General features: G+C 40.0%; 1 protein-coding gene across 1 annotated transcript in view; it reads right to left on the reverse strand.

Annotated features, from left to right (window-relative positions):
- fat3b (FAT atypical cadherin 3b) overlaps window positions 1-12,854 on the reverse strand; it is a 70,491-nt gene that overhangs the window by 43,606 nt on the left and 14,031 nt on the right. Inside the window, exons 6-9 of the mRNA XM_086176675.1 lie at window positions 7,313-7,374; window positions 5,965-6,279; window positions 4,748-4,958; window positions 3,410-3,481 (exon numbers count right to left, since the gene is read on the reverse strand). Of these exons, the coding sequence (XP_086032801.1) occupies window positions 3,410-3,481; window positions 4,748-4,958; window positions 5,965-6,279; window positions 7,313-7,374 (660 nt within the window). The remainder of the gene's footprint in view (window positions 1-3,409; window positions 3,482-4,747; window positions 4,959-5,964; window positions 6,280-7,312; window positions 7,375-12,854) is intronic.

The raw sequence follows: 12,854 nt of genomic DNA on the forward strand, positions 1-12,854 counted from the left end.
TCAATCCAAACAATAAACATCCTGTGATATTGATCTTAGGAGGGAAGTGATGTGACGGTGTCAACCACGACTGCATTAAAGTCACACACACACACAGGATTCGTACAGCCATCCCTATCAGTTAGGACACTACATTGACTTCTGTTCTTTGAGGACAGCCTCACATACACTATTGATACCGGCCTCAAACAAACACGCAAGCCGATGCACTGAGAGTAATATCAAGAATCTTTTTATAAGCAAAATAACACACGTTATCCACAATGGATGTTTCTTTGGAAATATATTGAAAGGGAAGTTCCCTAATATTTGAAAAATGAATAAGAGAAATGTTTTATTTCGTCACAGGGGCTACAATTTTAACAAATTCGGGTAAATGATGGTATATTTCAAAGGGATGTGCTCATTCATCCATTAAGCGTGGCCTCTGTCATTATGGATAAGATGTCATTACAGTAAGAATAGCTATACACTTAAATACTATGTTAACACTTCATTAAGTGGCTTATGGGAAGGAACGGTAAGTTATGGGAAGAGTCTCATTCATATTAATCAATCTGTCTTTATCATTTGAATGTAATGTTCTGATTTCACGGTCAAAGTCAGAAGATAGGGAACTCGTCTTATGCCAGCGTTTCGCTCTCTTTTTTCAAAAGCGTGTCTTCGTTTCCTCTCCGCCACGCATTTTACCATATAATCTTTCATAATTCGTTTGCCCATTCTTACCATGGCGTTAGTTTTGGGTGGAGCTCAACATAATATTTCTTTGCCTCCTCCAGAGAATCTTGTTTTCTGTTCAAACCGTCCACGGCCAGAACATGAACGCCTGCACATCCCTGATTTAAATACTGCAGTCTCTCCATGTTTGCACTTGCTGTCATTGATTCAGCTGTTCTTGTTTGAGCGCATACAAGAACACACATTAGCAAAATGTGCAATCTGTTCGACACAGGATGCAGGTGGAACGTATTCTGCTTGTTTTATCAAGTAGATGTTTGAGCTTCAATGTGCATCTTATACATATGAAGTGTTTGAGACTGGAACGATGTTATTGTAATCATCTGCAGAAAGTGGGATGTTTCCCAGTGCATAATCCTGCAGAATTAATGAGCTTCTGGCATTAAAAAGACATTACAGGAAATATATAGAATAATTGAAACCTACAGTAAATTTACACTCCAACTTAGCGTGAACAAAACAATGGGCTTCAACGCCCATTTTAAAGAAACGATGCAAATATGGCTACTAGCCCAATTTATTCGCCAAACTTATTGCGCAACTCGTCGTAAAAACAGGCTGTTATCTTATCTTTTATATACCAAGACGTCGTCGGACAACTGACTTTTAGAGTTGGATGACTCGGTTTTTTCTTCGCTCAATCTGCTGAATTTTGTAGTTTTGGTTTCTCCTTCCACCTCAGGTGGAACAACCTATCACCAGCAACAGATTGTGACAGGTTTATATGGGACACGGTTTGATCCGGGAAGAGGCGGAGGAAACAGAAACTGAGCAAGACAGGTTCTGCATCTGGGATGCAGTGCCAAGTTACCTGTCAGACGACACGGGTTTACAGTTGCCGTCTCACGATGTCAGATGGAAAAGACAAAATCTTAGTGAAACAGTAAACGAAAGTCACGCCAACAGCAACAAGCAAGTCCGTGAGGTAAACTTCAAGAATTCAGCTACTGAACGGAGTCAAGGTCAAAAACAGTTGATCTATATCGATCAATCTATACAGGAGAACAAATTTCAAAACAATTTATATAATTATTCATCACACATTACCACAATGAATCACAGCACTCTGGTGTGATGCAGTACAGACAGCATGGATATTAGGAACAATTTGCACTTTGGAATAGTAATGGACAAATGAAATAAATATATATATTATAAAAGATATATTATTTCATTATCAAGCAATTCTTCTTAAGACCAAATGATGTCATCTCAAAGCTCAGTGTACTTTTTTTTTTGCAAAGAAATAATCATTAATACAGACATATGGAGTAAATTATGCCCGCGATGTCACAATAATGAGACCCCAAAATGTTCAAGTAGAGGCATAAAAAGAAAAACTGTGAAATTGAAGGATCCGTCATTTTAATACATTATTTTTAATGAAATATAGTGCTATATGAAGGACTACAGGATGTGATATAATGTGCAATGCTGCCGGGGGCACATAAATCACTGTACGTCTAACATCCTCAATTCCTGTTTGCAGCCTTATCAGGCAGATTGATACAGGATCACTGCCTGGACTTCACACTAAATATGGAGAGGCTGCCTTTATCCATCACACTGCCAAATGGAGGAAAAGAGATCTGAAGATCCGAGACAAGTAAGAGCATTCGAATATAAAATTATGACCAAACTTTTTCTTTTTTCTGATATATTGATTCCCTGGGTTGCCTGCTGATTGCATGCATGTTTACATTTTTAATGGTCTTGTCATTATTATGCTTTCATTTCCCTTTTATCATTTTCGCTTTATTTTTTTCTGTTTGTTTTTTTTCTCTGATCCGCAACGCACTTTGAGTTGCCATCTGCACAAATATTTGCTTATTCGCCGTGCCCTGCTCTGTCCGGTAAATGCAGTGCAAGTTTACATTTGCACGAACTGATTCGACATCTGCTGTTGTTACTTAAATGCTGCAACTCTGAACAAAATTATTAATCAAATAGAAGTGACAGATCATGTTCTTTCTGGCATATTGTATTTTTTGCATCTATCATCACAGGACTTCACGCATAGGACAAAACATAACTTTAAAATAAAAGTAAAATGCAATAGCAGCTGAGGTTGAGAAGCGGCTCACGTCCGCTGCTGTGTTTCGATAACAACTAAACTTAAAGAAGACTTTACAACAAATAAAATCGAGAGCGTGGGTCCGAAATATTTCTACGTTTTTTTATGAAGTGGCGAGGTGATTCAACCTATCCAGCTACGTAAATGCTGACAGTTAGCATAGCGGTGTCAGTAACTTGCATCATTGAGGCACGTGATAACAAGCAGCGATGTTGCTGCCATGACAACAGCAGCACCTTTGATTTGCACTGTCCAATGGATGCATTTGGCCTTTGAGGATCATTTCTATGATGACTTATTTAAAAATGCCTGAAATTACACAACAACACATATGTCTGAGAGCCCGTCTCCAATAAAGTTTGCCAGAAAAACAACTTAGTTGTGTAATTCTATGGACAAACTCAAGGGATGCAGAGATAACAACCACCGATGTCTTTAAGGTGTCTGTAAATTCTTTTTTCCAACTGAGATCAATCAATACCGCCTTCAGCCAAACAAGATCTTGGTATTTTATGCTGTATTTCCTGCATTTTCTCCATTTCTCCAGACCTCAGGCATTGGGAGACAGAGGTGCGGTGAAGTAAGCTTTCACTAGACCTGTATCGAGCGAGCAGTTTCTTCCACAAGCATTCTGCGGAATGTAGAACATTTCTCTTGCGAGACGACCTCCTTAAGAGAGAAAAAGACACAGAGAAAAAAAAAATATTATTAATATTTAGGGGATAAAGGATATTCTGGTGATCAAATGACTGCATCAACTCGATAAAGCACTCTGAAAGTAGGCCCCTTGATGTTTTTTTATATTTAAGAGTGGGGAATGAGATTCATCCACGGATGATATCAGAGTGAGTTTGAGAGAAAAAAGATAATCATTACGAGAGTTTCACATTTTTGAAGAAAAAAAAAAAAAAATGAAATATTAATAAGACTTCCCTGCACTGATTTTTTTTTTTTTTTTAACATATGATATGATAATGCCTTATTGATCCCCATTGGGGAAATATGGAGTGCCACAGCAGCAGCACGTGGCGAAGAGGAAAGGTATCAAAAGGCATTCAAAGGACAGAGACAGTAAATAAACAATCGATAAAGACAATAAATATGACGGAGACATCAACAAATAAAAAGTTTATAAGATAAAAACTGCTACACAAGCGCAGGAACAAAGTAAAACATTGCAGGTATTCGCAAGTAAGTAGATGCAACTCCAGCAGGTCAGACCTGTGTGTGCTGTACAAACAAAAACAAAAAAATTCTTGTATATTAAACAAGATTTCTTCTTGTGTATTAAACATTAGTGGTCTAAAATTGAAACTGATTTAAAAGGTATTAATTTAGAGATTCATTATTCTACATTCATATACTATTTCAAGCACACACTGGGTAGCTGTTTTGTTTTGAAGCAGAGAAACTGAATCCTTTGATTCGCCTGCTTGTTATTTGTCTGTTTTCAAATAACAAAGTTATTCAATCCTTGCACATCACTTCATAATTTGTAATTAAACTATTTATATTGCTTTGACTTGGAGAAGACTGGGAAAGATAGCATTGACTTACACCTTTCAGCGCTACCACAGAAAAGTTAGATATACAAAAGAACGAGAACAATGAGAGGCAATTCTAAGAAACATGTAATGGTGAAAAAATATACAGCTCGGGGATCCAACCTTGTAAAATGCATTATTCTTGTTGAAGTTAAAACAAAGAACACAAGCAGGGCCTGGACATGCATCCCCAAAGCAATGTTGTAATAAATATTGAAATAACTGAATAGATACATTTGTGCGAAGCATAGGGATTTAGAGATCATGCATCTTGTCATTGAATACACTTTTTTTTTTTTCTCTTTCCTTAACACCAGTTTGGAAAGGGGTCTGAAACAACCCGATCCAGGAAGTATCATCTCAGAAATGCGGTCTATGTTGATTCTCTTACCGATGATGTTGAACCAAACAGGCGTGCTGGACTGGCTCACAGCCACCACTCCCACCGGCTGAGCAACGGCGGCCGTTTCTAGAACCGAGAAGTTGTAGCTCCTCTGGGTGAACAGCAGAGGCAGCGGCGAGGGCGCGGGTTTGCGAATCCATTCTACGTGGAGTCTGACGGCAGACCACAGCGGAGGATCGCCGCCGTCCTCCGCTTTTATCTGAGAACAAGATTCAGACGTGATACATGGAAGGGCTAACACAGATCGGACCCTGAAACAGAACCGATAATTGTTAAAAAGAGGAAGTGATCAGGTTCAATCGAGAATAATTCTTCATCTGAATTTTGATATCCCTCCAGTTCGGGACGAAAAGAAAAAAAATAATTAAGAACATATCGGGATTCATATTCACTGATTTTCTGCGCTACCTGGATAAGATCAATACTCGTCTCAGTCACTCTGACAGCGCACTTCATCTCGGTCACAACATCCCATGAATAGATATTAGTTTTGATAAAGTTAATTCATTCAGGTAATTACATGCTAAAAGCATTGCCACCCTTGACGGCATCAAATAGCTCTCAGGTCCTGTGAGTCATGTACAATCTTTGGATGATTACTTTGCCAAGAGAGGGACACCATGCAGATAAAGAAACACAGATTAATGAGAAAACATTGATTTTGAAGTTATTTAATTTGCAGCAACATATCGCTTTGACAGTTAAACGCCGATCGCACAGAAGTACGATGTAAACTAAAGAGTTCCAGCCAATGAAGTAATGTATAAGGATATGTTGCATGATGATATACGATATATTCAAATAAAGCGACTAAGATGATTTTGCTCGTATCAGATTCCAAATAAAAAGGAGACACGCACGACCCCTTAATGACTTTTAGACCTCCAAAAATTTTGTTCAATTAAAATCGTCTCCAGCTGTAACGGCATTGTAAATTGACTAAACCCATTTTGTTTTCCATCATGGTTGAAATGTTTTAAAATGTCTGCCCATTTTAACACAGGCTCAACCGTAACATGTTAGGTTTGGAGCCAACTTCAAGGAACTGCAGACTTCAGCGGGAAGCACTAAGCATGAACCAGGTGAACTAATCCCAAATCAGACAGTCAGCAGGGAGCGATCGACTTTTGGTCTTTTTTCATCGCCGCTTGCTAATGAGTTCAAAACACGTTCGGCGAATATCGTGTTCCCGACTTGAAACTTACAGTGAGGATATCGTAGCTGCCCGCTGTCACCATCTTCTTTGATGACACCATGGCCGTTCTGGGGTCAATAGTAAACTTTTCTTCTTCATTACCCTCAACAATGCTGTAAGTGATGTTCCCATTGGCGCCGTGGTCACGGTCGTAAGCGAAGACACGATAGACGGGTTCACCGCGTTTGTTCCGGTCTCGCTCTGGCAAGCTGATACGGTAGGTGACTTCAGGGAAGGTGGGCGGATTGTCATTCTCGTCCTCGATGTGAACGATGACCCAGACGGTTGACTGCCGCGTGGTCACCGGGCCGTCTATGACCGTCACCTGAGAATGCACATTCCAACATAAGTGTGAACCGGTGTCTTTTGTGAATTCCCGCACTTCTACACAAACGCTAAACGTCTCGAGTCTGAGTTTCCGCCGTGCGGCCGCCGCTTTGGTGTGCAAGGGCCACGTGGGGTTGAGCTCACGGGAAATCTCTTTCTATTATTGATCCCCCAGAGGTGGAGGCAAAGGTCTGATCGCTGATCAATTGGATCAAATCAGGGTGGACGCCGTCATAGCCAGCCTGACTGCTCACTGGACTATTAATTACACAGACGGGGAGCAGAGACTGGCAGACACAGCGGTGGGTGGCAAGCATGAACAGGATTCCTTTCTGATATCAAACAGGACAAGGCATCTACAAAGAGCTCTCTGCCCTCAATTCTGTCCGCGACTCCCAGGAGACGCGCAAATGTATATCGTTGCAAGGCTCAAGCCTTCCTCTATTACTCCGTGCCCGTAAAGTAGCGGAGCAGAACTTTGCTGCATGTAGAGTAAGCCAGTTTAGACGAGTCAATCGGCGTCAGAGAAACAATACGCCGCATAGCAGTACGGCGGGTCAACTGGAGGTGATTCTGTTTCATTCCGTCGAGGGGCCGAGGGCCGCTAGAATCAACCGTGTTTTAATATGTCGTATTATATGTCCGGGAAGTATAAAGTTTGCTCGGGTCTCGAAAGTCAAACATCTCTGATTATCGGGTTCATCTGCATGCAGAGCGGCGGGAGCAACAGGAATAGTAATCAACAAGCTATCTGTATGCCTAGTGACTGCTCTTATCAAATGCTGGGCAGCTAAACTCCTCTCCTTCCTCTTCCCATCCTGACCGGAGAGATAACCAATGATGAATGATTGCATTTAGAGAATCCCAAACCTGGGACCAAAAACTCCGGCCATTCATCACACTTTATAGAACCTTGAGGGCCTGTCATGCTTGTCCTCCAGTCTGTCGGTGTTAATTGTGGACCGTGGCAGGTGACAGGAGTAGATCAATAATACTATAAACCCGCTAACACTGGTCAGGTTTTACTGTACCTCTAGGAAGTGTTCTGCCTGTTGTTCTCGGTCCAGTTTCCTCGCAGTGGTAGTGATCAGTCCTGGAATCCACACGGCGTCAAGATTAAATCACTCACATCAATTGAACAAAAAAACAGTAGCGTCTCAAGTTCTTATTTCATTCGTAATCCACTCGTTTGTTTGCAAATGCGCCAATATTTGTCAGGCAGAAATAATTTGCGTTTTGTGAAGCGGGGTTTGCGGTTCATGATGAGTCAAAGAATGGGATCGTACTTCTATACCCTGCAGCCCCAACAGAGAGTATGTTCTTTTTGTACCGCATAGCAATGGCTCCTGCATCAGGACACGAGATCAGAACATCACTGATCGAATTAGACTGGTCCAATGATGGTCGGCCAACGTAGCTGCCGCTGCAGCGGCATTAGGGATCACACAGTCATCTTGACTTTTCATTATTTGTTGATTCTGTTGGGTTTTGTTTTCCCTTTCTTTTGATTTGAAGGTGTATTCCCTCTGTTTGGCTTCCTTGCTATTTCACCGCAGCTTTCACACAGTATCCAAGGAATATTAACCAGTAAAAAAAAAACAAAAAAAAAAAAACACTGCACTTTAAATTAGTGTTCAAATCAGTGTCCGTCCCTGATTTTCTCAGCACGTTTGTTCAGCTTCTAACGGGTAATGCATTTAATCCAGTGTTCGGAGTCACCATTCCGTTGGCCGCAGCGCTGACGTTTAAATTCACAATGCGTCCACAAACGATTACAGAAAGGTATTACATGTGCAAATAAAGATATGAGGGAGAAAACTATATAATAGGCTTATATAATTATTCATTTTGATAACAAACACATTGTATTTGTAATAAATTGTTTGTTTCGGCTTACCGAAGCGCCGCAAAGAAATGAGATTATGGTGAATGTTTAAATATAACCAGTCGACATTCATTGACCATTACTATAAACGTGCACACAAACTCATGCGCATAAACAATTACGCCTGTATGTAACACAGTGTCACCTTGAGCCCGCTACGCGTGCTACCTTCAATCAAGCAAATTAAGAGTAAATCGAGAGCAGCAGTCACAAGCTGCAGAGAGAGGCGGGGGATGGGGAGCGGAGCGGAGGGGGGATTGTTCATCAGAACACAGCACCAGTAACAACTCTGATAAAAATCAATGATCTACAGCTCACGGCGCATCTGCAGCAGGACAATCCTACATATTAATTGAACATGAGAAAAAAATAAACATAACCCCAAACACAGATTTCCCCAAAGGAAGCTACGCGCACTCATGCACACTCATGCACACACACACGTGTGCATGCATGCGCGCACGCACATCTTTTTACAGCTATCTTCATGAATTTATGAGCACATTCATTGGTATGATGCGTCCTCTGGCCCCTTACCCTGATATCAAAATCATGCCCGACTATATTCTGTCTATTGTAATATAAATATATCATATTTTAGTGCACAATTACACCACTTCCTGCATGTAATATATAAAATCATGATCAATTTACATATTCCATGAAGTAGTATCTTAATGCATTTATGTTATTTATGAAGAAAATATGCACATGCAACATGACTATTGTGCAGTGTAATTCTATAACCGTGTGTAATTCTATAAGGGTTTGAGATATATAAACAAGTCATACTTTTCTATCCCTCTGTATATTTCTAGTTTATTTCTTTGGGATCTTCTGTGGTGCTTGAAATGAATCCTTCCGACTGTCAGGAACTCATGTTATAGTCTACTGACCTCCGGCACCTGAGTGACAAATAAAGTGAATCCAATTCAACTAAATGAATATCAAACCAGGTAATCACACTAAAACTGGCCTTGGACGGTGCCTCGGAAAACACGTCTTCAATATGATGGGATGTGAAGTTTTTAATGCATCTTGTAAAGATAGCTTCACAAGGTCACACTGATACTCTTGCTATTGCTTTGGGAGTCAGGGTAGATCATTTAATAATGCATTCATCTGTCCTTCCATCCATCGTTTTTCTTCTCCCCCCTTATGCTAAACCCAATCCTAAAAATCAGTCCATGCCCTGAGACGGCCATTTATTGTTCTCGGCCTCAGCATTTCACACTCACTTAAAACCTGCTGGGCCTCAGAAATATAGTTAAACGTACGTAAACACGCATACTGATCTCTGCAACGCTCAGACTTTTCTGCCTTCCCGAGAAATGCGGTCGGTCGTAGGATATCGTTGGCACTCTAAGGGGAATAGCTTAAGTCTCCTTTTCCGACATGACTGACATTAAAAATACAAAATAGAGACTTGCACATCTAATTCGGGCTTTTAGTTCAATAAGGATTATGAATGACGGTTCAAAAATAGACCAATGATCCCGGAACAATAAACCCAGTAGTGGAACAGAGGACTGTAGACAAAAGGTCATCCAGACACCGTGACACCATGATGGCACTCTTTAACAAGAGGCTCTACATCTAACACCACGTGTCAACACTTATTTGTTCTGTTTTCACCCCCAAGGAGGTAGGCTTCACTCACACACCCCGAGACACTGTGACAGCACAGTAAGCTGTCATTGCAGTTCTGCCTCAATACATTCTGGGAATAGTTGCACTATCTCAAACCCTTCAAACTGACACTTTCAGATTGGGACCCCTAAAAAATGTATTATTTTCAATTACAGCAAACCTGCTTTAGAAAAACATTTCGAAAGCATTGCCAGATTTTTTTTTTTTTTTTTTGTCATAACCTATAGTGTCTGCCAACCACATGCTGAAAGCAAATCAGTCAGTAGGCTTTCGAGCTTTTCGTCCCTACGGCATATGAAAATTTTGAATTGAGAAACAAAGTAGACATAATCTGATAAAGGGAGTATCTTAAATTTTCATTCATATCAAGATAATAAGTTGCGTGATTATGAGAATTGTGGAGCTCAATTTAAAATACTAGCCTACAACAGTTTGGGCCACATTATGATACATTAATAAAAACACAAGATAGCCATCAGTGTGATTATCTGGTACTGAATATATGTGTGACAAATATCCACGCTGGGTTTTTTGACAGAAGCGACTGAGGAAGGGCTCAGATGGCTGAAAGTCTCCTGTGACACGCACACTGCGCAAACACACATCCAGCCACATACATAGAAACACAGATAAATATCCCAAATAATATTTCAGTGGAATTTCTATTCACTGAAAATGGCAACTGGATTTTAGCAGGCATCAGCTAAATGATGGCTTTTAGATCAGCATATGTCTATAGAGTTAAGAGTACATAAAATTATTCATCCAAATATCAATCGTTCCAACACAAATTCCAAACCACACAATTCAGCGACAAGAACTGACACACAAATTTCAATGTAGATGGTGCAGGGACAGAAATACATGTGGGAGTTTTGGTCAAACCCTGTTTGAATAATGATTCTGATGTCTATCAATTTGTGATGGTTTCGATTAATATAAGAAAAAGCAAATCAATACACAAAATTATGAAAAACGCATGTTAAAAAGGTAAGAAATCGCCTCAACATATGCCGGATGGGGATTAAAAAAATTGACAATAAAATACATGAAAATCTGCCAGAAGTTATTTCGCTAGCAGTCAGATAATCAAAAAAAAATGGCCATCGGGTAAACTTTTTTTAAATTTATCATCAGTGAGGCGAGAGAGATAAAACTCGGATATCTATTCCTTTTTTCCTCGAAACCTCAGCTCTGACCTTGACTTAGAACAAACTCTTCTCAAGAGATAATTCACATGATAGGGCAATATATTTCATATTAAAAATAACCGAGTATAAGGACGTGCACAGGGATGCAAATATTCACTCACTCCCATGTGATATTCACACACTACATGTTCGGGGAAGCTCTTCAGTGAGTCACTGAAAACGGGGCGTCCTCTTCAACACACTGCTCTATCTAATTAATTAATTGATTCCACTGACACACAAACTGTCTCTCCCTCTCAGATACGCTCACACATCACATACATTTTTAACAAGCAGCTTTTTCGGATGTGTGCACAGTACTTCCACCCTACTGAAAACTGTCTTAATGGCATTCACTTTGATGGATGCGTCAGCACACACACACACACACACACACACACACACACACACACACACACATTCAGACCCAACTTATTTTTACCAGTGTGAGATAAGCCCTGCAACGTATTTCGAAGGGTCAAGAGGGTGAGAGAGTGAGCGTGGTGGATACAGAGTGCACATCAATGCATGCAGGGACTGCAACGATTCTATTAGAATCAATATTAGCCTTTACATTCTGGTTAAGCCCGGTCCGCTTCCCTGTTATCATCAATATTCTATTCATTATGCTAAAAGGCAAGCAGCATATTCATTCTGTATCAGGAATAAGGAAAAGATAAAGAGATGTTATAGTGAACTTAAATATGCATATCATTGGGAATAAATACTGTACCATATATAAAGCAAAAGTATATACATTTCCTTTTCTTTCCCAGAGCTGATATCTGAAATTTGCAGATTTGCATTTTGTTGTGACTCAAACCCAGAGAAGTTAATCTAGGGCAGAAGCAGAAAAGCCTTCAAATCTTCAAATAATTTCTTTTTTGCCCCGGGATAGGAAATATCATCGTTTCAATAATTCTTCAATGGAAGCTGCAGGCAGTGGTTGTATGGGACATCTCCGAGCTTCCAACCTGACAGCTAAACCTGAACCACATCTGAATGCATTTGCTTTAATAAATGTATCTGTGGTGAGCCGATAGAGTTTTTTTTTTTAAAAAGATGTGGAATGCAGATGGTCTCTGACAGGTGTTTTTGGTATCCAAACACAGTTTGAAATGATTTTAGCTTTTGTTCAGTAAATTAAGTTTAAACTCAAAAGAGATAAGACTGAAAAGATTGCTTTTAGAGATATTTAAAGGATGCTTGGATAAAACGCGTGCTCATATTAGCTCCACATTAAATTTAGTCGAGTCTGCCGAGGGCCGTGGAGAGAATACATCCAATCCAGAAAAAGATTTCATGGTATTTCTGTACAATAAAAAAAAAAAACAACAACCTTTTCTTCATTTATGATCCCATTCTAAGAATCAAATCCAATGAGCTGAGGGCAAACCCTCCCCATTTTTCTTCAGTGAGACAACCTTTTTCTGCGACTGTGTGCATTTCAGGGAAGTTGGTCTAGAGTTCAGAGACAGAAGCTAAAAGAGGGCCTGATTAAAAAGTTTTTTTTTGCATTGAGTTTTAGAATGTCATGCTTTTTTTTTTTTCTTCCTCAAAGGGCTCGCAAAAGGGGGAACCAGAAACTGAAAATGTTCTGCAAGTTTTTATCCTGTAATGTGAAATCCAAGGTGTGTCTGGGGGAAGATGGGAAGGTATTTTTCAATCCTTCTAAAGGAACTTGAGCTTTCGTTATGAGAGCAAAGCCTATTCATTTCACTCGCCAAACTTAAACCCTGCTTGAACTTGAGATTTTCTCAGCTCAACAGTGTAGGCTTGCACTCTCTTGTACCCCTGCAAGCTGCCTTTGTCGGAACGAAAGGTCTGCACTTTATATGTTTAGTTTTT

The sequence above is a fragment of the Fistularia commersonii genome, chromosome 29, assembly GCF_037954325.1.
Source record: "Fistularia commersonii isolate RoL2024-O1a breed Wild chromosome 29, RoL_Fcom_v1.0, whole genome shotgun sequence".
Taxonomy (NCBI): domain Eukaryota; kingdom Metazoa; phylum Chordata; class Actinopteri; order Syngnathiformes; family Fistulariidae; genus Fistularia; species Fistularia commersonii.